General features: G+C 46.4%; 2 protein-coding genes and 1 long non-coding RNA gene across 8 annotated transcripts in view; all 3 read right to left on the bottom strand.

The window, feature by feature from the left end:
- MEIOB (meiosis specific with OB-fold) overlaps positions 1–1481 on the bottom strand; it is a 235691-nt gene extending 234210 nt beyond the window's left edge. The window contains exon 1 of the mRNA XM_083473774.1: positions 1462–1481. The gene's annotated coding sequence lies outside the window, so the exon portion shown is untranslated. The remainder of the gene's footprint in view (positions 1–1461) is intronic.
- LMF1 (lipase maturation factor 1) overlaps positions 30–27865 on the bottom strand; it is a 158551-nt gene continuing 130715 nt past the window's right edge. For all 6 annotated transcript variants that reach the window (XM_083473827.1, XM_083473825.1, XM_083473828.1 and 3 more), the window contains 5 exons: positions 21934–22117; positions 18057–18210; positions 14558–14741; positions 8978–9090; positions 30–332 (listed from right to left, as the gene is read on the bottom strand). In XM_083473827.1, the coding sequence (XP_083329953.1) occupies positions 155–332; positions 8978–9090; positions 14558–14741; positions 18057–18210; positions 21934–22117 (813 nt within the window). In that variant the 3' untranslated portion in view covers positions 30–154. The remainder of the gene's footprint in view (positions 333–8977; positions 9091–14557; positions 14742–18056; positions 18211–21933; positions 22118–27865) is intronic.
- Positions 16462–17678, bottom strand: LOC310692732. The gene is made up of 2 exons (XR_014518868.1): positions 16969–17678; positions 16462–16732 (listed from the first exon to the last, which is right to left on the bottom strand). It is a non-coding gene; the product is annotated as an uncharacterized lncRNA (long non-coding RNA).

Below are 27865 nucleotides of genomic sequence, written 5' to 3'. Positions count from 1 at the left end.
CAAGAATAAGAGGCTGAGATACATCTGTCTACGGAGCCTTATCCATTTTACTGTAAAATGCTGAACGTGAGAAAAAGGCAGACGCAACATTTTAAAAAGTAAGTAGGGTTTTCAAAGTCAATGGTTCTTGGTCACGGTCTCTTCATTTGTTTGCTTAACCGTCTTGCTTGGGTTGGGGCCAGTTTCGAGCCTCGAAAAACTTCTTCAAGCCCTCAAGGTTGACGGGTGGGAAATAGGGCCCGATCCTCTTTCGGATCCACCACTTCCTGTCTCTGGCGTGGTTACCTCCAGGGCGGCTAAACTTGTACCTGTAGTGCTCGCCCCGAACCCACCTATAAAAAGGAACAAAACACCACAGAGTGAGGGAAGGAACCAACAAAGAAGGCAAACTTGCGATTCATATTTGCAAAATGTGCCTTTTAAAATAAATAACTAGGCCCCTACCTCTTTATTTATATTAAAAGTATATATTAAAAGTAACTGCTCTTGGGTGTTAAGGTTACCAGACGAAACCCTCCTGGATACTGTCCAACTTTTTCTTACCTGAAATTCCTAAACAAATGTTTAGGCCCCAAATATCCAAAAGACCCACCCCTTTCTCTGCAAACTCTCTCAGGTGTTATGATCTGTGGCCCTCTTGGTAGTCCCTCCTTCAGAGGTTTCATATATGACTTACTTCTGTGGTTCTTGGTTGTCTTAACCAATAACATTGTTAACCTTACATGGGGTCGCAGTACTTCTTGGTTTTGAATGTGGGATTTGTTTTGTATTTCTTAGACAGAGCTCCTTTTTTGTCAGGATCTGTACACTGCTTAGAGGGTTCTGCTGAAGAATGAAGCAGTGTATAAAATAAATGAGCAAGTAAGACTAATAGCTGAAGTTCCAAATGGCTGTGGCTGATGGGAGTTGTAGTCCACAATGGCCATGTGCGTTCAAGCCCAAAACATCTGGAGGGCACCCGGTTGGTGAAGGCTGCCCTCACATAAGCATCTATTTCGTTCTCCAAAACAAGAGAACAACTGGCAAGGAGAGGGTGAAGGGCCAGCTTATTTGACCCCGGAACCTCAACAGAAGCAACGTCCATGTGTTCCTTAAGCCGTACTGTGGGGATCTGCAGGAATGACTACTTGGGAGGCTGAGAATGCATGAGAGAGAGAGAGAGAGAGAGAGAGAATTCCCAAGAGAAATGAATAGGCCCATATGGAAAACAGCATTTGGGGAAGAGATACGAGCAATGTGAGAGTTGGAGAAGAAAGGGGAAAGAAACTATTGTGGGGTGAGGCTGCCTTCTCCCTGCTTACTATCCGAAAGCACACTCTGACAAGGCTGCGCCGAGCAGGCCGGTGCTTCGGAGACACTACCACACCATGTTGCTTTGCTGGAGAAGTTAATAAAATAACCCACCTTATAAACATGTCAGCATCACATCAGTGCTCATTGGGAATGTCCTCGCTTCGCTACTCAAATACAAAAACAGCCACTGAGTTGGGCAGGAAGGTGGAGCAGCTGCCTTTCCCTCTGCTCCATCCCCTCCGCCGAACACTAGATCCTCAGGGATGTTATACAGCTGTAGCTGAGGAGTCCCTGTGGCTAAATAACAAGAACCCTTTACACATTCGCAACACCTTGCTAAACCTTGAGCGAATGGACTCTTGTTTAGTAAGGTGTTTTGGGTTTTTTTGCAAAGGAGATTTATACGCGCAAACCTTTTTTTTTTTAATGGTGCTCTTGCACATCACCTTTCAAATCCTCTGCTAGCTGCTGGGGTGTCACGGAATGTTCACAAACATTCCAACTTCTCTGGGCAAAAGAACCAGCAGCGTTTGGCATGCAGTGTTGACGAACAGTGCAGATCTGGAGCAGAAGTGGAAGGTCAGTCTGGGCAGGAGGGAGAACAGAAGGAGAAAAGCAAAGGGTGCAAAATGATACGCAGGATCCTCGGGCCGGCAGGAATTGTGCAAAGTTGGATGTTGACGAGGAAGAGGAAGGAGGGGTCAGAGGGACGTTTGCTAAGGAAGAGCAGGAAGGAGGTTATGAAGCTGAGACTTGACAAAATGGTCAGTGCTTTGGGGGGGGGGGGACAGTCCACCACCAAATCACAGGGAAAGGCAGTCTGTTGGGAGGAAGTGAGTAGACAGGCAAAGGAGCTGTTCAATATGAGGAAACATGGGCTGTGCATGTGTGCATATTAGGAGAAATTTGCTGATGGATTTTCATAAGGACTTTCAAAAACAAACCATTTGCAAACTGATGTGGAAATGTGGGGAAGTGAACTTAAGACTGGAAATAGGATAAAGTGAGGGAAACTGAAATGATCAAATACACCTATCCATACCTAACAACTGGTAACCAGCAGCCTCCATTGGCTGCAAGATCCTATGGGGTGTGTATGTGTCAGACACCCCAACCTACAGCCCTGGGGCACATGCCAACCCTTCACAGACACTCTGCCCTTTATGACAGGCATGGTACCTTTTTATGTTCACTGCCTGCTCCCAAGTTTTGCCTTGGGATTGCCACTCAATCTATTGATGGTGGTTTTGCTGCTGAAAGCTTCTGCTGCTCTCTAATTGAGTTTGTTCCATAGATTATTCTGGGGCTTTGTTCTAGTTTCTGATTTAATTCATATATATATATATATATATATATATATATATATATATATATATGCTTTCGTAGATTTTCACGGGTACAGGAATGCAGGTTTTGGTGTCTTCGGGTGTCTTCCCGTGTAAGAGTTGGGGTGTCTAGGCGACGTTTCGACGAGGTCTCACTCGTCATCTTCAGGCTGGTGCTTACGGCTTCTTGTTACTGGAACAGAGCAGGATCTCAGTGTTTGAGTTCCTATAAATACTGTTGAGGGGGTGTGGTGTATTCTGGGCAGAGAGGAAGTTCCCAGGATAGTGTGACTTTTCTTCTTTTGTTCCTTAATTACTTGAGGGATATCTTGAGTGATTTCTTGAGTGATATTCTGAGTACCACTTAGGAGGGTCATTAAGAGTGGATTAGTTGCTAAAGCTTTCGTGTCTTGACCTCTTGAGCTTGTGAAGAGTTTTTCTGAGAAGATGGCTGTACTGCACTTAGTTGTGTTCTGGCTTGGCTTCGTGTATAGGGGCGAGCTGTGGTTTTGTGCCCTGTGCCAGTCAGATCTGTGTAGGGATTGCAGGGGGGTGTAGCATCCGGAGGTGCCACTATGGTTTGGCTACTGGATGGTGTCTGTAATTTATCTGTGGAGAGGGTCTGGGTTTGGGTCTGGTGTGGTTGATTGGTGATGGTGTTCTGTGTGCCTCTGGTTCTGGTGTCGGTTTTTGTGGGGAGGGCTAATTTCCAGATGTCTGGCAGGCGGGACGTGTCGTCACGCTTGTTCATGTTGTGAGGGTGTTTCTCTATCTCGATGGCTTCCATGATTATTCTCTTGTGGTGATGTTCCATGTTAAAGAGCAATTTGGAATCTGCAAAATTAATTTCGTGTCCTGTTTCTTTCATGTGTTGGAAAAGAGAGGAGGTTTTTTCTTCTTTTTTGACGGCATTCTTGTGTTCTGCGATACGTGCATTTATTCGTCTGTTTGTTTGTCCAATGTACGTGGCTGGGCAGACTTTGCAGGGTATTTCATAATCTACAAAAAACCTGATGGCTCCCTAGGACACACCATCTACCGGAAAAAAACACACACCAACCGCTACTTACATGCACAATCACACCACCACCCTGCACAAATAAACTCCGTAGCCAAGACTCTCATCTCCAGAACCAAACGCCTGGCTGACAAAGACCACTTGACAACTGAGTTACAGAATCTCTCAAATGTGTTAATCGCCAATGGATACCAGCAAAACAGGGTTACGAAGCTAATCCAAAAAGAAACACCCCCCAAAAACCAAGACACAGAAGAAAACAATGGCATGGCCCTCCTTCCTTATATCAAGGGCACTACAGATAAAATTAGCAAAATCCTCCATAAACACAATATCAAAACAGCCTTTTGCACCAACCAAAAAATAGCCAATATCCTCAGAAACCCCAAAGATAAAATCCAGTTGGAAAACCAAGGGGTCTATGAAATACCCTGCAAAGTCTGCCCAGCCACGTACATTGGACAAACAAACAGACGAATAAATGCACGTATCGCAGAACACAAGAATGCCGTCAAAAAAGAAGAAAAAACCTCCTCTCTTTTCCAACACATGAAAGAAACAGGACACGAAATTAATTTTGCAGATTCCAAATTGCTCTTTAACATGGAACATCACCACAAGAGAATAATCATGGAAGCCATCGAGATAGAGAAACACCCTCACAACATGAACAAGCGTGACGACACGTCCCGCCTGCCAGACATCTGGAAATTAGCCCTCCCCACAAAAACCGACACCAGAACCAGAGGCACACAGAACACCATCACCAATCAACCACACCAGACCCAAACCCAGACCCTCTCCACAGATAAATTACAGACACCATCCAGTAGCCAAACCATAGTGGCACCTCCGGATGCTACACCCCCCTGCAATCCCTACACAGATCTGACTGGCACAGGGCACAAAACCACAGCTCGCCCCTATACACGAAGCCAAGCCAGAACACAACTAAGTGCAGTACAGCCATCTTCTCAGAAAAACTCTTCACAAGCTCAAGAGGTCAAGACACGAAAGCTTTAGCAACTAATCCACTCTTAATGACCCTCCTAAGTGGTACTCAGAATATCACTCAAGAAATCACTCAAGATATCCCTCAAGTAATTAAGGAACAAAAGAAGAAAAGTCACACTATCCTGGGAACTTCCTCTCTGCCCAGAATACACCACACCCCCTCAACAGTATTTATAGGAACTCAAACACTGAGATCCTGCTCTGTTCCAGTAACAAGAAGCCGTAAGCACCAGCCTGAAGATGACGAGTGAGACCTCGTCGAAACGTCGCCTAGACACCCCAACTCTTACACGGGAAGACACCCGAAGACACCAAAACCTGCATATATATATATATATATATAATTACGAGTGCCAGAGCACATGGAAATGCTGTTTACCTTCCCACCACAGCAGTACCTATTTACTTGCACTAGTGTGCTTTCGAACTGCGAGGTTGGCAGGAGCTGAGACAGAGCAATGGGAGCTCACCCCGTTGTGCGTGGTGACTTTCTGATCAGCAAGCCCAAGAGGCTCCGTGATTCAGACCACAGGGCCACCCGTGTCCCTGGATATATAAATATATATTTCATATCTTTATAGAATCATAAATCTGTAGAGTTAGACGGGATCGCAAGGGTCATCTAGTCCAACCCCCTGCAACGCAGGACTCTTTTGCACATTGTAGGGCTTGAACCCTGAGATTCTCATGCTCTACCAGTTGAACTATCCCACTCCCTAAGTGGCTAACAAAAGTAACAAATAAATGCATAACAAAGAATGGAACGGGAAAGTTGGAGTAGAGCATCTGACAAAACTACAACCCAATTCAATAGAAGACAATGTAATAAAATAAAAAGCAGCACATTTAAGAATCAAGGATACTTCCCCTCTTGATCCCCCTTCCCTCTTGCCAAGGCACATCCTGAAATGAAGCTTTTATGCCATGCTTTTATGCCTGAAAAATTTTTTTTTAAGTCGCTTGGAGACTCCTTATGTGTCAAGCAGCCATTAAAGTGACTGACTGAAGTCTCTACTTAGCTGTCCCTGACAAATCTGTATTCCAAGCCAATAACCTGCTTCTCTTGCAGCTGCTTTTTTTAAGAGGAACAGTACTTCTCTTCTCTTCCCCCTGTCAACACGCATGTGCATGCATGCACGAGCGCGCGCGCGCGCACACACACACTCCTTCCAAACCCAGGGACCGAAGTGTTAGTCCCGCCGTGTTTACTTTTCAGAAGCACAATATTTCCTGCTAATAATTAAAGCATTACTGCCTCTTGACGTTTCCCAGGTCCAGCCAGCTTTGCAAGCCAGGCAGGCTGCTTCATGGGATGCTATGGTTTCAGGCACTGTGCTGCTCCCTGCCTGGGGAACACCCCCACCCAAATTCCCAAGTGAGAAAACACAGCCATCTTATGGAGCATCCTAGCTTTCTGGAAAACCGCTGAGCTTTTGGTGACATCTTTCCCCATTCAACTCACTTTATTGCTGGTTTGGCAATTTGCTTTTGGTGACACAAGGTGTGTTTTCAGCTGCTCCTAAATCCCACTGATTGGATTTCACTGCTGAAACTGGGGTGATGGTGGTGTTTAGTGGAAGAGCATCTGCTCTGCATGTAGAATGTTCTGGCTTGGGAGAGACTCCCTGCCTGAAACTTTGTAGAGTTAGATGGGTGAATGGTTTGACGCAGCAGAAGGCAGCTTCTCTTAGTTCTATAGTCAAAGTCATGAGGACTGGAATCTTGCTTTATTTCTAATGAAACAGCCATAGAGCATCAGTGGTAGAGCATCTGCATTGCATGCAGAAGGCCCCAGGTTCAATCACTTTCAATCTCCGGGTAGGACCGGAAGATATGGGACACAGGTGGCGCTGTGGGTTAAACTACAGAGCCTAGGACTTGCCGATCAGAAGGTAGGCGGTTCGAATCCCCGTGACGGGGTGAGCTCCTGTTGTTCAGTCCCTGCTCCTGCCAACCTAGCAGTTCGAAAGCACATCAAAGTGCAAGTAGATAAATAGCGGGAAGGTAAACGGTGTTTCCGTGCGCTGCTCTGGTTCTCCAGAAGTGGCCTAGTCATGCTGGCCACATGACCCGGAAGTGTACGCCGGCTCCCTTGGCCAGTAAAGCGAGATGAGCGCCACAACCCCAGAGTCGGTCATGACTGGACCTAATGGTCAGGGGTCCCTTTACTGGGACTGGGAGATACTCCCTGTCTGAAATCCAGACTCCCTGTCTGAAATCCAGGAGAACCACTGCCAGTCAGTGTAGACAATACTGAGCAAGATGGACCAGTGGTCTTAGTTGCTAGAAGGCAGCTTCCTTGGTTCTTATTTCTGCCATGCCTTGAATCCTGCATTCAGAAAGGCCCGGCTGGAGAAGGGCAGGCCACAGCTCCCCACTTCGCCTTGCCAAGGCCTAAGCGCCATTTGTTTCCACATCAACATTCCGCAATTTCCTTCTCAAGCCCGGGAGCAGCTGTGCGGCTGAGATGCAACCAGCTATCTGCCTGCGATGACATCTCCCAACTGTGAAAGTGTTAAAAATTAGCAGCAATATTTGAGCTGTTATGGCCAGGGTCTAAATCTTCCAGACAGCTGTAATTAGTTGCAGAGGCTGCAGCTGTCCCTCTGGAACAGATGAGATGGTTTTGGAGGGGAAACCCAAGCACACAATCTCTCTTTCTCATACACACACACACACACACACACACACACACACACACAACTGGCAAGACTGCGAAAATGTTACCCTACTTTTCAATGCTAGGCTCTCTTACAGAAATGACAAATTGAGGGGGTCCATGGGAAGTATCAACGCTCATGGTACAATGACGCTGAAATGTCACTCTGTCCAACACGGAATGGTCATTGTCAAGAGACATCAAACTGCAGGAGGGCAATGCATGCCTGGAAACGAAAGTCTTTAGAACTTGTCAGTGGAGTAGATTGATTGCAGTATGTCAAACTCATGACACACCAGGCGATAGGCTTACCACATTCTGCTCATTGCTCATGTGGCTGACCATTGAGCTGTGGCCCCCCTAGATTCTCATGGGTGGGGGAGACCTCGAGGAAAAGTTGGTGCTAACTGCTGCCCTCCTTACGATTCCGCTGGGATTTGTTTCCAAGCAAGCAAATTTAGGTTTGGGGCATAAGGAGAGCAGGCTGTTGACTTTCAAGCTAATGTTCTGTGACACTGGAAAAAACCAGTATCAATCTCTTTCCTAATTGAAATCTAATTGTCCTTTCTCACTTAAGCAAAACCACATTCATGTGGCTGCAACCGCCTCCTGCAACAGCGAGCTAAATCACTTCTTAATTTTCTTAGCTGAAACCTCCAGCATTTCAGATTTATGGTGGCTAAATATTTTACAAACCATTGGCTGGGCCCTGATATTTCGCGTGTGGACATTTTGCAAACTTCACTTTGCTTGAAGTCAAGTTTCACACTCAATTAGGTTGCTCCCAACTCCACAATGGCGTCATTAAAAATAATAAAAAAATAGTAATAACCAAGTCACCTGCTTTTCATTCCATATTTATCACACTGGCTGCAACAACAACTACCCCTCCCCCCTCCCTCGCAAGTGTAACATTAAAAAGGCCAAACAACCCCCTGCCTCCTTTGCTCTAAAGCTTTTCATTTTGAAGGCATTAACTCACTTGGAAATTCCTTTAGCTAGTGGAAGGAGGATTTCCATTTGTGGGACAAACACAGTGGAAGTGCTGACCCAAACGGACAATGGGAAGGTGTCCCCCCCCCATCAGTTTGCCCCCAACTACAAACTATGTTATCCATTTCCATTATTTTTCTATCCCTTTGAGAAAAGGTGAAAAAATCGTACCCATGGGGTCAGTTTCCATTGGAAGATATCTCTGTTCATGAGGTAACCAGGCCAATGGCCCCTCCCTCAAACTGGTCAGGGGTGGGGATGTGTATTTCGACTGAGCACCGCTGGATAGCTCAGTCAGATAGAGCATGGTGCTGATAACACCAAGGTTGCAGGTTCAATCTCCATATGGGACAGCTGCATATTCCTACATTACAGGGGGGTTGGACTAGATGATTCTCAGGGTCCCTTCCAACTCTAGAATCCTATTGTCTCTATGTCTATATTTTCAGGCTGGAGAAGGCTACTCTGAGCATGATAACACACTGCCTCTTTTAACGATGTATGAGGATCCAAAGGCCCATCTAGTCCAACCTCCTGTTCACAGGAGGCCAACCAGGGAAGTCAGCAAGCAGGATCCCTTATTATTCACAACAATAAGGGCCATGCTACTTGCAGGGGGGGAGTGGCCAACAATAATCCTACATCATCACTGCATTTCCCGTGTGTTAGGCGTACCTTGGTGGGGCTTTGCCCTCGAACGGATTGAAGGCTATCAGAGATAAAACTTCCTTCTCGTTGGCCAAAAGCTTTCCGGCTAAGTGGATTATCCATTCGTTTTGTTCATAAGTCTTGAAAAAGAACACATGGGAGGGGAAGAGGATGAACATAAGGAGGAGGAGGAGGAGGATAATAATAAGTGGTCTGTCTGTCTGTCCATCTGTTCTCTATGCATTTGGACACCTCTTGGGATATTGTTGCCCAATTTGGAATAACAGTACCTAAGATGGAGGAGTGGGTCTTCGGTTATGTTAAAATACCGAATACTGGACACCACTGTGAATACTGGACACCACTGTGAATACTGGACACCACTGTGAATCAAGATGGCGGACCAAACCATTACTCAATCTGGCATGACAGTGCACAAGATAGACCAGGTTTTGGTCTACATTGGGGTACCACTGGACACCATTTGGAATCAAGATGGTGGGCTTTTCCAAATGGCACTGATTTATTTTTGGCAGGGGGCGTTCTTGGATTTCTTGAACTAACAACAACAACAAATGATCAGAACTGTCTAGATCACTTCTTATAGAAGGCTTGTAAATTGCTGCAATAAGGTAATTAAATAAGCCATGTGGATGTGCAGAACAGCCTCTGCCAATCTGGTGCTCCTGGGTGGGTGACTTTGCAGAAGCCCCAAACCTCAGGACATAAATACAGAATACACCTCCTTCACTATCAAATAAACATGGCTAGCCTCTTCACATCTAGGACTGAGGAGCCAGAAGCAATTGCTGATTTGCCATATTTCGAGGAAAGAACAGGGAATAACTTCATACTACTGTTTTACTGGTTTGATGTATTTTATTTTCAATGATATTGAGTACTGTTTTTATCCTGTACGCCATTTGCAAGATAAAAAAAAATAACGTTTGCAGTCACCATTAGTCCTACACAGAGCAGACCCACCGATAATAATGGGCATGACTAACTTAGATCTATTCATTGCAGTGGATTTACTACAAGCTAGTTGGATATAACCCAGCAAGTGATTTATAAATGTTTTCAATAAATAAATGAACAAACAAATGAAACCAAGTGAGGATTCAAACCGTGATGTCCACGGTTCTATTCCGAGTCTCTACCCTGCATTGAGCCCCACATCCCACTGAACAAAGGCAAAACTGAAACATGTAGGGCTCAGTGAGTGGGTGAAAAAAGAATATAGCACTGCAAATTGTACCTGGAAAGCTCTCCAGACCTCCTAATGAATTTCAGGCACTGCAAAGAAGGGATTCCCCTACCCCCAGGTTTGGTTTCTGTGTTGCCCAGTCCTCTGCAGGCAGATTTTATACTAAGCAAGCAGCAGGGGACAGTGTAGGAAAACAAAATTCAGCCATCCTATCTGCATGACCATGCCGAAGTTCAGAGGGTTACTCAGCGTTTTGGGGCTATATGCCAGTTAAATATTTGTGACTCCTCTCCTCTGGGATAGGAGGGTCTCAGGTGGATAGGAGACATTGGGTTCTGAGAGCAACTGAAGCTCTTATTGGAATAGTTTGGGAGAAGCCTCTTTCAAAACAGCTCTGATGACCCTTTCCATTTAAAATGGGACTCTGTGCCTCAGTCCCAAACTTTATTATGATTTCTTATTTGATATGCTTCAGGAATTATTACCCTGACTTAGAGGAAGAGCTGTAGCTCAGTGGTAGAGCGTCTGGTCCCTGGTTCAATCCCTGACAACATCTCCAACTAAGGCTGGGAGAGACCCCTGCCGCCTTTGCACCTGGTCCCTCCCACACGTGGCCCCTGGAAAGCTGCCCAGGTGGGAATGCAGCCCTTGGTCTGGAAATAGGGTATACACTGGGAGGCACAAGAAGGAACCTCAAAGGTTTTTGCCATCCTGCTTCTGGGGAGTCAGATAACAGAACTTTCTTGAGGCTGCACCAGTCTTCCTGCATCTGGTGCCCTCCAGCTGTTTGGGACTACAAATCCTATCAGCCTTAGCCAGCAAAGAATCTGGGAAGTTTCCAGAGGTTGTGCCACCCTTTATTTATTTAAACCCCACAAGTAACTTGGATGGTTCCCAACAGGTGGCTTACTCCAGAAACCACAGGCAAGTCTCTTTTAAGTGTTCCTGAGCCCAACTTATTGTCCCTGGGTTAGAGGGGAAACTTTGAAATAATAATGCAGAGATAGTGGCTTTTAAAAGCCACTATCAACATTATCAAAGGCTATTGGTCTTCATTGTCTGAGTACTATGAGTGGGCTTAGCTATTGTCCAGAACAAAGGAGGCATGGAGTCCCTGCTGTACAGCAGTTTTGCAATCTGAAAAGGATAAGAAAATCCTTACCCTATAACTCTGCATACTTCAAAAGCTCTCTCTCTCTGCATGCACATTTCTTTATTAAGAAGTTTTAAGATGATGCTTGCTGGCTTTGAGTCATTGTCCTCCAAAGTTGACTTAGCTCAAGACACACCCTGTGTTTGCAATAAATTCAGTGTATCCTCTCATAATCTACATGTCTGACGTTTCTGAGCTCTGCTCTAACAGCTCCATTCTTTTCAATGGGGATTGCAGAGGAGAGCTTCCTTGTGGGTTTCTCTGTGGGCATCTCTCCAGGATAAAGCAGGATTTAAAAGCAAACAAGCCCCACAGCAACTTAGGCCAGTATTATTCCAAACAGAAGCACCCCTGGCTGGAAGATGGTGCAAACACGTTGCCTTATAAGCAGCCACTGGGATGGTCATTACATCATATGAAAAATGTATCAATTACATAACGAAAGATGCTCATGGCTCCAATGCTTCAATTCATAGAGGAGGCATCCCACTGCCTCTCTGCATGATGCTTTGGCCTTCCTCCTTTCTCACAAGGAAGCACTCCCAGAGAAACAACTGATAAGAGGGAAACAACAGACTGACAACATAGGAAGCTGCCTTCTACTGAGTCATTGGTCTACCAAGCTCAATATTGTCTACACTGAATGGCAGTGGCTCTCCAGAGTTTCAGGCAGCAGTCTCTCCCAGCCCTAGATGCCATTGGGGATTGGACCTGGGGGTCTTCTGGATGCAAGACAGATGCTCTATAACTCAGCTATGGCCCAATCCCCAGGTCAGCTACCTTTGGCCTCAAAGGACAGGCCTCTTCTTGGGGTATAAACGTGTCACAAACCTCCAATTTTAATTCAGGATCAAAAGCATATTATGGTTATTAGAAGAATAATTGGGGGTGGGGAATGTATGTTGAGGTATTTGGAAGTCACATTGATTCCTCTTCACTGTCGTGTACTCAGCATCAAATAGCTGCCTGATTTCTTCTGCAGACAAGAGGAAGACCTGCAAGTGTGTAAGCGGACTGGTCACGTCTCTGCCAGCAACAAATGAAGGACACTAATTGAGAGCTACGGCTCTCATGGGAGGCCGAGACACTCAAAACAAAGAGTGGCTTATAAGAAGGAGAGAGAGAGAAATGAAGAGAGGATATTATATTTGGCTAATAAAATTATGGTAACAGAAGCCCTTTCTTGGGAAGCAGTGTTGCATTATATGAAATACAATTAAAAGCACTTCTGGGGCAGCAATTAAGCAACAGTCTGCTAACAAATTGCTCCTCAGGGCCGGGCATTCCAGGACAAATCCTCAAGCGTCTGAAATTTCGGATGTGCCAGCTATTCAAACATGTGAAAAGTGAAGGGCCCTCGGTCAGCCATGACAGGCTTTGGGCCTACTCCTTTCAACAGATTGTGTGCTGCTCTGGTGGAAGTCTTGTCACTCGCCTCAAAAGGGGAAACTGTTTTCAGGAAGCCTGGACAAGAGAGTGTTGTATATCAAGCAGTGATGAGGTGTAAAGAGCAACCTGTCACGAGCCACACAATGGGATGGGAAAAGATCTTCTCCATCCACCTCCCAGCCCTGTTTGGCTTTCAGCAGCTTGTCAAGTGTTGGGTTGCCTCAGGTGTTCCAGCTGGCCCCATTCAGCAGCCCACAGTACCAGTGCCATCAACCTTGAAAGTTATTCTGCAGGCTGGGATGATAATAAAGGCCTGTTGAAAATATACAGTGGTGCCTCGCAAGACAAAATTAATCCATTCCGTGAGTCTCTTTGTCTTGCGGTTTTTTCATCTTGCGAAGCACGGCTATTAGCGGCTTAGCGGCTTTAAGAAAAAGGAAACAAACTCGCAAGAACTCGCAAGAAGTAAGCCCATAGGGAAATTCGTCTTGCGAAGCACCTCAAAAAACGAAAAACTCTTTCGTCTAGCGAGTTTTTCGTCTTGCGAGGCATTCGTCTTGCGGGGCACCACTGTAAAAGGGTGTCATGGGGATATGAACACCCAAAATAGTCCTATAGGACAGGACTTCCCAAACTATGGTCCCCGGACCAACAGTGGTCTGTGAGCTTCATTCAGGCAGTCCATGCCATGCCTGTGGATTAAGCATTCATCTTGATCTTTAACTGTATTTTATATCTTGCTTATTGTACTTTAATGTATTTACAATTGGAGTTACAGGAACCACCCCACAAAATCTGGCAATAATACCTTAAAAGTTGTCCAAATACAACTTTCCAAAATATAGAGCAGAAGAAAAAAGAAGATGGGCCTCAGTCCCACTGGTTTTGATAGTTATTTTAATTTCCAAGCCCATTTTGATTTGGGGGCTCAAAAATAAGCTGTGGCGATTCAGGTAGCTGCTTTTGAGCTGAAAAGGGAAGCTGTCGAATTGTGCCGCATCTATGGCTTCCTTCCTGAGTAGGGCATATTATTACAGAGTCTGGAGAAAGCATTGCATAGTGTGCGCATGTAACTGTGTCACTGAGCATGATCCCAAGTGAGCCTTGCATGTGGCTTTCTAGCATTTACATCCCTGAGTTCCTGCTTGTTATTTTAGTAAGTGAGAAGACTCTGTGGGTTAAAGCATCAGGGCCATTCTCCCTTCTTCAACTGCTGCTTGGCTTTTAGTTTAATGCCCTTGAAGCTTCTGATTTTTTGAGTGCCAAAACAGAGAGCAACCCCATGAGGTACTCAGGTCAAGACTGACGCCCAGCAGAGTGGAGACAATGGGAAATGTGGACAACAGGGTCAGAGGGGCTGCTGTGGCTTCCAACTGAAGCCACCATGAATACAGAAAACACTGGTCCTTCTGTGGCTAGTGAGGGCTACTGATGGCTACTAGCCATGACTGCTATGCTCTGCCTCCACAGCTGGAGGCAGAAATGCTTTTGAATATCAGTTGCTGGGAGGGGGAGAAGAGTCCTTCTGTGCTCGAATCCTGCTAGCACGTTTCACACAAGCAACTTGTTGGACACTGTGAGAGAAGGATACTGGACTAGAGGGCCCTGATTCAGCAGGCCCTCTTTGTTGAGATCTGCAGCTCTAATCAAAATCACTTTACACCCAATGGATGCTCTTTCAAGCAACTTTAGACTAGTGCAGGAGTAGCCAATATGGTGCCCTCTAGAGGCAGTTGGAGTGGCAAACACAAGCATGGCCAATTGTGAGGGATAATAGGGTTTGTAGTCCAACAATGTTTGGGTGGCACCAGGTTGACTATCCCTGGACTAGAGCCTCATATCTGTGTTGGGCACGCACCTGGAATGCAGCAAACCACATGAGCCAGTCCAGGCGATAGTGGTATGGACTTATGAGGCAGGGTCTCCTGTGTAGGTCCCCAGGTTTACACTTGAATTCATACTCTTCCCAAATAGCAGCAGGGTCGTTGGGATCCAGGCTGGATGTCCCTTGAATGATGACCTCGGTTCTGTCTTTGGTGATGCTGTGAAAAGACATGCGGAATTATTCTCTGGAGTTTCGGGAAACCCCAATCCCAAATCTGAACTTGGGCAGCCTGCAGTTGCAAGAGGAAAAAGCAGCCAGTGACTCCAAACAAGCCAGCGACTCCAAACAGAGCACAAAGGCCAAATCTCATGGGGCATGTTTCAGAGGAGCAAAGAAGAGAGAGGTTGTAGCATTCAAGCCCTGCTTTTGGGATTCCCATGGACATCTGGTGGACCACTGAAGGAAGGACCTGCTGGACTGAATATACCTTTTATTTGATCCAGCAGGGCTCCTACTGTTAGCTGCAAGAGCTGGGAATGGAATGGCTATGTTCAGAAGCAGTTTATCTCAGACTAGTACATGCTGGGAGAAAATACTGAGGGAGATGGACTGATGTTCTGACTCAGCATTTCATGAAATGGTGTATATTTGACTCACCATTGAAAAAGCCTGCTAAGATCCCATTGCACCCCTGCTCCACCCTGTTTCACCCCTTTTGGGGTCACTCCTGGGTTTGCTGTAATGTGCACATGTGTGGTTGCACACATATCAGACACGCCTAAAACGGTTGTGGCCTGTACTTAAATCACCCCTTCTAATAGAAACGGTGAGGACTAGAATCTTAGTTCAGTGGAAGAGCACATGCACAAGGCCCCCAGGTTCAACTACCAGCATCTCCAGGTAGGGCTGGGAGAGACCCCTGCCTGAAACCCCGGAAAGCTGCTGCCAATCAGTGCAGACAATACTGAACTAGATGGACCAATGGTCTGACTCAGTACAAGACAGCTTTCTCTGTACTCTAAAACATCTGGAAGGCACCAGGCTGGGTGGGGCAGATGGTCCTCTGGCCTGATTCAACTAAGCCATCTCTTATTTTATTTGATCGCTGTCTTCTGGCAAAAGAGCACATTCCTTGGGTCCAGTACTGGCTGGCTGCTGCTAATGGGGACCACTTAGAATTATCCCTACCTCCAGTTCAACAGATTCCCAGCCCCTGCCCCAGCCAAGGACCTCCCCCCGCCCCCCCCCCACTGTTGCTCAGTGAGCTGAGTTATGAGAGGTGGCCCACTGCCCGATGCTTACGAACACACTGTAAATCCAGGACACCAAATTACTAATAAAAAGCCTGTTCCTACTGTGCTATTCAAAATATGTCAGCTTTCACATAATCATATATTCATTATGAGCTGCAATCCTCTTTTTATTGGTTTACATAGGCTGGAATTACGAATGCATTTATAGCAGGGGTTTCATCGCATGCTCGCGGGGTTCTGGTAACTGTCGAAAGGGAAACGGTCAACGTGAAGGGAGAGGGAGTGAGTGAAGGAGTTAAGAGGGAGGAACAACAACGGCAGGACAATACACCCCCACTCCTCCGAAGGAGCCAAGGTAATTCAGGAGGTGTAAGAAGAGGCACAACGGTTACACCCCTTTCCAACTCATCGCCAAAGGCTCTTAATGATGTGGCAGAAAAGAGGCTGAGCTTTTGCAGGGCTATCAGGACAGGACAACAGATTCTGCCAGGAGTTTCCCTGTAGTAGCAGGAGCTTGCTGGGAGGGAGGGAAAAGAGCTAACCTGAGGTGGGAGCACTAAGACACACAGGGTTGTTGCAGCAGCTGGGGATGCACTGTGCCCTATTGTTAGTTTTTTTGTTTTTAAAGGATATCCAGATTCCACACCAAGAAAAGGTAACTTCTGCAAGAGGTTTTTTTTTTGGGGGGGAGACGATTTCATCCTGGGGGCCACATTCACTTCTGGGAAACTTTCCAGGGGCCACATGCCAATGGTAGGTGGGGCCAGGGGCAAAAGCAGGCAGAACAAAGGGATATGAATTTTCCTTTGTACAGTAAGCTGGAGTCTACACATATTCACATACCCGTCCTCCTGCAGTCCTCCACCCAGGAAAGCAAGAAGTATTATGCTCAATGGCACCTTCCAGTCAGGCAAACATATGTCAGTGTATATTCTCACACTGGCCAAGCAGATGACTCAATGAGGGGTTTGGATTTGATATCCTGCTTTATCACTACCCTAAGGAGTCTCAAAGCGGCTAACAATCTCCTCTCCCTTCCTCCCCCACAACAAACACTCTGTGAGGTGAGTGGGGCTGAGAGACTTCAGAGAAGTGTGACTAGCCCAAGGTCACCCAGCAGCTGCATGTGGAGGAGCAGGGAATCAAACCCGGTTCCCCAGATTACGAGTCTACCGCTCTTAACCACTACACCACACTGGGAAGCCCACAAGCAGGAGCTGAGCACAACAGCCGTGATTTGAAGCAACAGAGTTTCAGGGGCACAGCACCTCTAAGATGGGAGGGAATACATAGCCGCTGTGGCTAGGAGCCACTGTTGCTAGCCTTGCCCTCCATGCATTTGCCTAGCCTCTTTTTAAAAGCCCCTGAAGTTGGCCATCGCTACCTCTGGTGCAGTTGAATGAGTACTTCTGTTTGTCCATCCTGAATCTTCCAGTATTCAGCTTCATTAGATTACTGTGCCTTCCAGTATTATGAAACAGGAAGGAAAACTTCTCTGTGCCCACTTCCTTCATTCCATGCATAACTTCATACATCTCTTATTCTGTCCCTTTGGACTTGCCTTTCTTCCCAGATAGTAGAATCATAGAATTGTAGAAGGGACCACAAGGATCATCTAGACCAACCCCCTGAAATGCAGGAATAGGCAGCTGTCACATGCAGGGATTGAACCTGCAACCTTGGCATTTTCAGCACCACTCTTTAACCAACTGAGCCAACCTTTCCTCATAGGGGAGGTGCTCCAAGCCCTTGGTGATTTTGGTTGCCCTTTCAAAGGCCACCGCCTTAAACCTCACGGAAAATCTTACCTGTGTGTCCCTCCAAAACCCCTCTCCCCTCCCATGAGATCTGGAAGAGCACAAGTGGCAGGCAGACCCCAGTTTTTAGCATCCCCACTGTGGGTTAAACTACTGTGCCACTTGGGCTTGCCGATCGAAAGTTCGAATCCCTGCGACGTGGTGAGCTCCCATTGTTCGGTCCCAGCTCCTGCCAACCTAGAATTTCGAAAGCACACAGTGCAAGTAGATAAATAGGTACCACTCTGGCGGGAAGGTAAACAGCGTTTCCATGTGATGCTCTGGTTTCGCCAGAAGCGGCTTAGTCATGCTGGCCACATGACCTGGAAAAACTGTCTGTGGAAGTGGACAAATGCTGGCACCCTCTGCCTGTAAAGCGAGATGAGCGCCGCAACTCCAGAGTCCTTCACAACTGGACTTAATTGTCATGGGTCCCTTTACCTTTACCTTGACCCTGACCCTGACCCTAGTAGAGAGCCATACCTTCCAAAGGCCCCGTAGGTATTGACTATCCTGAGAGGGTTGAAGGACGTGTTCATGACTTGTCGGGAGCTTAGCAGATTGATAACCACCGGGATGCTGAGGAAGGCAATCAGGACCCCAAAAGATAGGTTCACTCCCTTGCGGATGTAGCAGCCTGTGGAAAAGGAGAGGTGGAAACCGTAAGTGATATATTCTTGCTTTGGGGACATATATTTAATCAGCTTAGGACAGGGTTGGGAAACCTTTTCTGGCCCTAGTGCTTCATTCTCTCATGGACAACTTTCCAGGGGCTTCAGGCCAGTGGTCAGAGGGGCCAGAGGGAGACAGTGGAAAGAACATTGGATGTACTCTTACCTATGTATGTTGGCCACATTCCAGCCAGACTAGAGATCCAAGCAGGCAAGTGAGCAAGCTGGAGGCCTAAATGGCCACACTTGGGCCTGGGCCTGAGATTACTCACCCGCCTGGCTTGGGACGTTCTGTTGCTGGGGTGGGGAAGAAAGACACGACACTTGAGGGTCCTTGCAACGTACTAGCCCTCTAAGGACGCCAACGGCTTTCAAGATGGCAGGCCTTCTGCACTGAGCCTCACACCAAGAATGGGCAAGCCTCAGACCTGCAGGATTTGTACTTGGCTTTCGCTAGAACCTTGAGGTCCACCAATGGCTCAGAAGGGTGGGTGCTGAATTGAGGGAAATGGTGCCCCTCTCAGCAGGCACTGGCTTTCAGAAGCTCACACAGAGATGCTTACACACACACACACACACACACACACAGAGAGAGAGAGAGAGAGAGAGAGAGAGAGAGAGAGAGAGAGAGAGATGTTTCTTACTCAAGGTTTTCTGATTTCAGCAGGCTAGTTTGGGCTTTTTGTTGGTGCTATTGGCATCAACTGTTCCTGATCTGGTGCAAATGACCCAGAGTTCTAGGAGTAGTTCCTGCTCTCCCTTCTTCCTGAGCCTGATCAAGGCCACGGTGACTTAACAATTAAAGGACCAGAAGCTGTGATGTCTCACATGACAACATTGCCCAACAGCAGAGCAGGATCCAAACACTCTTTCACTCACATTTATGATTTCTGTCCCTCACTTCCCTCTCTCGTTCCCCCTCTTCCTGTCTCTGTTCTTTTGTCACCCCACAACTCTCTTTTCTTCTTTTCTCCTCCCACCACAATGCGAAAATTCGGACTGCAAACTCCTTTGGTGTTTGTCCTTTCCCCCTTTTTGGTTTGCTTATCTTGCTATACAAAGTGCAACACACACACACACGCTGCAAGTGGTCTCTGGCAGGACAGTGACTTGGTAGATCGGAGAGTCTGGTTTCCTCCTGTCACTGTCCTGGGGGCCGTTTGTGACCTGGATTCCCCCCCCCCCCAGCCAATAAGAAAACAAGCATTTGCTCAACCTCCCCACCCCCAGCCCCCGCCTGCAACATTGCGGGCCTCAGCCAATGGGCTGTGCCATATCTTTATGAAAATCTGCTTTTCTCTAAATAGTCTGGGAAGGGACTAAAAAGAAGAATGTCTAAAATGCTGCTCGGTTAACAAGTCCTAGTGTAGAGAAGCCATTTCTGGCTTGGGGAGAATTTTCTGTTCTTTCTTCTGGATGGTATTGAAATTAAGTATATGCTTGGGGTCCATCTGGGAAGGAAGCTTTAGTCTGAAATACCAGGAGCGCCAACTTGAATAAAATATTGGGGGGGGGGCAGGTAAGCCCCGCTCTGCAGAATTGATCACATGAAGCGGTGAGTGAATGCCATTTGAATTGCAATGCCCATCAACTTCGGCTCACCTCCAAGCTGAGGTGGTTTGATGTATCGCCAGATTGCAATGTTTGGCTGGTGATATATCGCAATGTTGAAAATTTCACATCACCCAGCCCTATTTTGTACTACAACTCCCATCAGTCCCAGCCAACGTGGCAGATGGGAGTTGTAGTCCAAAACATTAGCGGGGCAGGGGGCAGTTTGCCAAAGGCAAAGGCTGGTTTTTTATTATTTTAGATGCATCAGCCGATCCAGGGAAGTAGGTTGGCAGCATCCCCAAAAGACTAAGATACAGCTGTACCTTTGCAAATGGCCACCGGAAAGGAAGCTGAAGCTACTGAGAATTGGACAAATAAGCAAAACTGACCCTTGCTGCATCCTGCTGCTTTTTGAAAAGAGAGACAGAGAGACAGACAAAAATAAGAATAACTGACTAGCACGGAGAGTTCCTCTTTTCCATCTCTGCAGGGAAACAATGCTTGTTTAAGCCTTTCTGCTACCCTGATAAACTGTTTAGTCTGAGAATATTTTGGGAGCAGTTTTTCATTGAAATGGGAGGTCTGGACCCCTGGGAAAGTGGGTGGGTATTTCAGAAAAGCCAGGATTCGTTATGTTGCACAGAAGCATAACAGGAGAGAGAAACTTGGTGAACACATTTCTGGGACTGGGACACCTCATGCTAATTCCCCCTCCCCCAAGTCTGCCTGGGGATTGCTGGATTGAGGTGCCTTTTGTGCAGGATCCTGGCCAGCTTGGCAGAGGAGGCAGGGTGGTAGAGACAGCAGGTTAGGGCCAAGATCGCCCAATGAGCTTCATGGGCGAGTGGGGATTTGAATCTTGGTCTCCCAGGTCCCAGTCTAGCACTCTAACCACTACACACCTGTCTGTCTGTCTGTCTCTATATAGAGAGAGTGTGGTGCAGTAGTTAGAGTATTGGACTGTGACCTGGGAGCCCAAGGTACACATCCCTGAAAAGTGAATAAGATGGACTATAATTAGAAACTGTTTTTGTTTAATAATGATATTCGAAAGCTGTTACCTTTAATTACAAGGAAACTCAGAAGGGAAGGATTTGAGGAAGTCAACAAAGATGTTTAAAAGGTTGGATTTGTGAAGAATTAAGTTTGTTGTTATTGTTTATCTGTTTATTGTTCCCCCCTTTCCCCCTCTTTCTTTCTTTCTTTCTTTCTTTCTTTCTTCTTTTTCTGTTTTTGTGTATCATTTTGCTTTGTGGTTTGTGTTATCATTGTGGAAAATCTAATAATTTTTTTTTTTAAAGGATACACATCCCCACTCAGCCATGAAGCTCCCTGGGTGACCTTGGGCCAGTGCCATCTCTTAGACTAACATACCTCACAGGGTTGTTGTGAGGATTAAATGAGAAGAAGGACAGCCATGTACACCACCCTGAGAATCTTGGAGAAAAAGGTGGGATAAATAAAACAAGATATATGTGTGTGTAATGCAATCCTGAGGGATAGAAACTTAAAACCAACCAACCAACCAAATAGAATACTATTGTTGCAGCCATACAGTATTCCCAGACCCTGGCAAAATAGGACATTGTCCCTGCAGCAATAAATAACTATTATTATTTATATCAAATGCTAGTCCTTCTCAGAGTAGACACATTGAAACAAATGAGCATTACTAACTTAGTTTCTTTAGTTTCTTTTTTCAGTGCTTTATTATCCATAATTGCATCCATACATCCAAGACATATCATTATCTATATATCAAACTTACCAAAACAAAATTCAAACAGTAGAATGTAAGTCTTCAGATCATAAAATTAGTACATAATTTTGACTTCCCATCCATGTCAACATCTTTCCACTCTAGTAAACTATTACCTTAAGATATCAATTGCATTAATAATAAACTAATAATGTACATCTATATATACCTGTCTATTTTTACCCTTACCCTTTCTTTAATCTCAATGGGTGTACTCTGAGTAGCGCTTCATTGGGCTGGCCGCCATCTCCCAACTTAACCTACCTCACAGGTTTGTTGCGAGGATAAACACAGGTGGCGAAGAACCTTCTGTGCACATAGGTGTCTGTGTTTTCCCATCAGACCAATGTATTGCTTCAGTCCAAGAAGGACTTACCACATCGCAAGGGCTCCGTCTTCCCCTCTGCCTCTCCGGCTTGCATCTCTTGCACTCTGGCCTTCAGGCCTTGTTCTTTGGAGCTGAAAAGGAACCCCAGGGCAGCATCGTCGAAGCAGGCAATGCTTGGCACAATGGTCAGCCAGTTAAGGAAGCTCAAGTTCCCGCTCACGATGAGGAGCACCTAAGGGCAAGAAAGAGAAGATGGACAGCTTGTGGTCAGGGGGAGATTAGTGCTTTCTTCTCAATGCACTGCAGTGCCTGGTTGGTTATAGGTGCTAAGCAAACAGTAAGAGGGGGCTCAGAAGCTGCCTTACACCCAACCAAGTCCTTGGCCTATCTAACTCAGTGCTGCCTACACCAGGCATAGACAAACACGGCCCTCCAGATGTTTTGAGACTACAACTCCCATGATCCCTAGCTAACAGGACCAGTGGTCAGGGATGATGGGAATTAAGATTACTGGAAGAAATATCAACAACCTCAGATATGCAGATGACACAACCTTGATGGAAAAGTGAGGAGGAATTAAAGAACCTTTTAATGAGGGTGAAAGAGGAGAGCGCAAAATATGGTCAGAAGCTCAACATCAAAAAAATGAAGACCATGGCCACTGGGCCCATCACCTCCTGGTAAATAGAAGGGGAAGAAATGGAGGCAGTGACAGACTTTACTTTCTTGGGCTCCATGATCACTGCAGATGGTGACAGCAGTCATGAAATTAAAAGATGCCTGCTTCTTGGGAGAAAAGCAATGAGAAACCTAGACAGCATCTTAAAAAGCAGAGACATCACCTTGCCAACAAAGGCCCATAGAGTTAAAGCTATGGTTTTCCCAGTAGTGATGTATGGAAGTGAGAGCTGGACCACAAAGAGAGATGGTCGCCAAAGAATTGATGCTTTTGAATTATGGTGCTGGAGGAGACCCTTGAGAGTCCCATGGACTGCAAGAAGATCAAACGCATTCATTCTTAAGGAAATCAGCCCTGAGTGCTCACTGGAAGGATAGATCCTGAAGCTGAGACTCTAAAACTTTGGCCACCTCATGAGAAGAGAAGACTCCCTGGAAAAGACCCTGATGTTGGGAAAGATGGAGGGTACAAGGAGAAGGGGACGATAGAGGACGAGATGGTTGGACAGTGTTCTCGAAGCTACCAGCATGAGTTTGACCAAACTGCGGGAGGCAGTGGAAAACAGGAGTGCCTGGCGTGCTCTGGTCCATGGGGTCACGAAGAGTCAGACACAACTAAACAACAACAACAACAACAAAGCTATGCAGGATCCGGTATGGTTTCACATTGGATGGGAGAACTGCGTGTTGAGATTCCTGCATTGCAGGGGGTTGGACTAGATGACCCTCAGGAGTCCCTTCTGGTTCTACAATTATATGATTCCTCTTTACAAAAATGGAATAAAATGCCTGGGTGGTGTACAGAATGCGTTAAAAGCAACCAGAGATTCCAACCCAAAGTCACAAGAATCCACATTAGAAAACAGATGCTTCGTCATTGCCATCATTATTGCATCACTTAAAAGAGAGGGTGGGGAATGATGACGCACGCTGTTAGTTTGGGTCTTTGGCCACCATTCCCCCCCCCCTACTTTTATATGATCTACATCCACAAATATGAAGCAGTCCACTTCATTAACATTTCTCACTTCTTCTGCTCAATTGCATTCCTGCGCCGCCACCCCACTTTCCAATATTGAGGCAATTTGAAGAAAATAATTCCCTGAGTTGCCCCTCTGACACAGGATCACCTTACTACTTTATATGTGGTAACTGGGTGGTCTGTTCTGTTTTCCTTTCCTTTCCTTCTTTTTTTTTTTTTTTTGCTTTATTGCTTGGGAGATTGAAAAAGAAGAATCTTATTTCTAACAGCTGTATAGTGGTGTGTGTGTGTGTGTGTGTGTGTGTGTGTGTGTGTGTAATCAAATAAATAAATAATCACAGGATTCAAAATGTGGCCTCTGAGGTTTTGACATGAGGGTGGAATTATGAACCTGTCAAACATACGGTTCTTCAGCCTGGGGCAAGCAGGTCTTTTGAGGGGTAACAGAGAATTAAGAAAAACACAAGCAGAATCTCTCTGCAACAGGCTGTAGGTGTTAGATCGGGGACAGGGAAGCTGTTGCCTTCCACATCTTTTCTGACTTCCATTCCGACCAACCCTGGCCAGCATGCCTAATGGTCAGGGGTGACAGAAACTGTTGTCCAGCAACCTCTGGGCGGTCAGAAGCTCTCCAGTCCTGGCCCAGAAGCACTGTCTTTTCCTCACATCAAGGCATCGTTTGCAAGCCTGTGGGCTTTCCGATGCTTAGGACTACAACTCCCATCAGCCCCAGCCAGCATGAGCATGTGATGCTGGGGCTTCTGGGAACTGTAGTCTGAAACATCTGGAGAGCATCAGGTTGGCAAAGGCCACCTTAAACCAAGACCTGACCCCCCCCCCCACACATCCCAAGTCTGCTCCTGAATCGCGAAGGTTTTCTTTTATTAAGGCACAGTATTAATCACAGTAATTGGGTAGGAACGGTAAGGTTATAAAACTACAGAATGTCTAATGAGCAAAAGCCTGAAATGAGGAGCTGGGACCTCTTTTTTTTAATCTAATAATGTCAGTTTTATGGATTATGACTGGAGTTTTATGAAGTGCGATATGAAATACTGTGGATTCATGGCTCTCGCTGGATTAATTTGGGTGGGGGGGGGGTGAGAGTGGTTTCCCTCCTTCAGCCCCCCAAACAATTATTCCTTGTGTTTCTCTCCCCTTAGCCCTGGCAAGGGAGCCCAAATGCTAGGAAATGGGGCAGGTACCGTCAGAAATCTTTTACAGGTCCGTACACGGTTTGAACCCTAATTGCAGATCATTATAGGCATTTGGTAGGTACCAGCCAGAAACTCATAATCTCCGCCAGACAGTATATCCTTCCAGAAGGAGCTGTAACAACAACTTGCAAACTGTTCCAGTGCACAGACCAGGGACGGCTATTAGTGTGTGGGCTAAAAGGCACCACAGGGGCAACAGAGTGCCCTGGAAACTATGAGGAAGGGCCATAGCTTAGCGGTAGAGCACCTGCTTTGCATGCAGAAGGTCTCAGGTTCAATCTCACAGACAGGTACGCCTGTGAAAGAGCCACTGCCAGTCAGTATATTATTATTAGAATCATAGAACTGGGCAGTTAGAAGGGACCAATGAGAACCATCTAGTCCAACCCTCTGCAATGCAGGAATATGCAGCTGCCCCATATGGGGATCAAACATGCAACCTTGGCATTATCAGCACCCGGCTCTAGCCAATTGAGCTATCCAGGTAGATAGTGCTGAGACAGTGGTATGAGGCAGCTTCCTGTGTTCCTATTCAATCAGCTGTTTCTTCATGATTGTGAGAACTAGAACGTAGGAGAACTAGAACTCTGGAGATGCTGCCAAGGCAGCATTGACCCAATGGTATTAAGGCAGCTTTCTCTGGAATCGACCCTTCATTCAGATCCATGAGGACTAGAATCTTACTTTATAGTTATGGAAAGAGCCGCAACTCAGTGGTACAGCACCTGCTTTTGCATGTAGAAAGTTTCAGGCACGACGCTCGGCATCTCCAGGTAGGGCTGTGGAAAGACCCCTGCTGGAAACTCTGGAGAGCTGCTGCCGGTCAGTGTGGACACTACTGAGCTAGATGGACCAATGGCTCAGTGTAAGGCAGTGTAATGTCCCTACATACTCTAACCTAGTTGCCCTGTGTGCCATTCAGATCACATCATCAAAACTGCTTTTTTTTGGGGGGGGGGAGGTCATAGAATTGTAGAGTTGGAAGGGAGGTGCTCCCAGTTACTTGTCATTTTTAAAAATTGAACCGGGAGTGCCTAATTCAGATGACTTGGAGGGTAAAGCTCCCCTGCTGTTGTTGTTAATCTGCCCTTTACCCCAAGGTCCCAGGGAGGGTCACAACAGTGAAAACACAATATTTAAAAGCAGGTTCAGTGTGGAAGGGGGTGCTGAGGGTTCCTCCCCCCCCCCCCACCCCAGCCACTGAGTGGGTTGGCTGGTGCACTGTCCAAATCAGGGCCTTCCTCTCAGCAACGTTAGGATCCTGAGGCATCAGCCATGACATCAGGGACTTCACTGCCTTACAAAAAACCCACCAATATTTGTTCTTCCTGGTCCTCTGGGACAGAACTGAGTCCAGGAGTTATTTTGCTGCGTTAAGGGCAGGCTCCTAGATTGCTCATTAGGAAGGAGACGGCGAGCAAGAGGTAACCCCCTCTCCTCAGGGTGACAGAAAGTAGTTCTTGGAAAAACCACAACACGTTGACTTCTCTATTGCACATGGGACAGCAAAGGAGTTTCCAAGGAGTAATTCAAGCCAGTGACAGGCTGTGGAAAGCGGTGGGCAATCCGGGGGCAGCCTCCCGAACTTTTACAAGTGCATACTAGATATATTATCTTACCAAGCGAGGTGAACCCTGTTGATGCCTAGCCAAGTCAGTTCCAGGAATTTATAGGAGTTTAGGTTGGGTTTTTTTTTTTAAAAAAAAAGAAAGCAGAAAGGAAAAAAAGAAAAAGGGAGAGGGGAAGAGAGGGAGAGAGAAGTCTCTCCTTTAAAAAACAAGAAGTTAAAGGAAATTTATTGCCCTGTCAAAAGCAGGGCTCTTAACCCAAACTCAGCACTTGGGTATCCAGTTTCCATCTTTGGCTGCACTTGCTGACACCCGCCTGCCTCACTTCACGCCAGCCGCCCGCCAGCCTGGGCCAGAAGAAATGTACACATGGCCTTGGATGGAGCAGCAGCACCAAAGGTGTCAAAATGTAAAGAGAGTCAACCCACAGAAAGCAGGTGGGAAGGCTGCCACGGGAAGAGGATATGGGAGAGTCGCAAGGCTCATGCAGAGAAACCCTCACAGTAGAGTTTGTGACTCCAGGAAAGTCCCTTTTCTCCTTGATATAGCGAAGGGATCCCCACGACTGGATGGGGCCACCAGGTCCTAAATTTCCTGAATGGAATCACATTCCACTTTTTGGAATTAACGGTGCTCAGCGGGCTGATATCAGATGGTGAGATAAGCTGGCACTATTATCATCCCATTATCATCCCAGGAAAATCCGGTGATATACCGGTGCAGCCTTCCTCAACCTCGGTTCCCCAGATATTGTTGGACTACAATTCCCATCCTCCCTAGCAAGCAGAGCCTGTGGTCAGAGATGATGGGAGTTGTAGTCCAACAACGTTTTGGGACCTAAGTTTGAGAAAGGCTGAACTGGTGGGTTAAGCCCACTTTTGACATGTTATTACTTAACTTGTTTTTTAACTTCATCATCATCATCACACATTTAACAATATTTATATGCCATTTAATAATAATAATAATAATAATAATAATAATAATAATAATAATAATAATAATAATATATTATTTATACCCCGCCCATCTGGCTGGGCTTCCCCTAGCCACTCTGGGAGGCTTCCAAAAGAATATTAAATTACTATAATACATCAAACATTAAAAGCTTCCCGAAACAGGGCTGCCTTCAGATGTCTTCTAAAAGCCTGGTAGTTGTTGTTCTCTTTGACATCTGGTGGGAGGGTGTTCCACAGGGAAGGCGCCACTACCGAGAAGGCCCTCTGCCTGGTTCCCTGTAACTTGGCTTCTCGTAGTGAGGGAACTGCCAGAAGGCCCTCGGTGCTGGACCTCAGTGTCCGGGTAGAACGATGGGGGTGGAGACGCTCCTTCAGGTATACTGGACCAAGGCCGTTTAGGGCTTTAAAGGTCAGCACCAACACTTTGAATTGTGCTCGGAAACGTACTGGGAGCCAATGTAGGTCTTTCAAGACCGCTCCCAGTCACCAGTCTAGCTGCCGCATTCTGGATTAGTTGTAGTTTCCGGGTCACCTTCAAAGGTAGCCCCACGTAGAGTGCATTGCAGTAATCCAACC

This window comes from Podarcis liolepis (genome assembly GCF_965112155.1).
Source record: "Podarcis liolepis genome assembly, chromosome: 14".
In the NCBI taxonomy this organism is placed as follows: Eukaryota; Metazoa; Chordata; class Lepidosauria; order Squamata; family Lacertidae; genus Podarcis; species Podarcis liolepis.
Note: the sequence above shows the minus strand (reverse complement) of the source record. Positions and strands in the feature narration are given on the sequence as shown.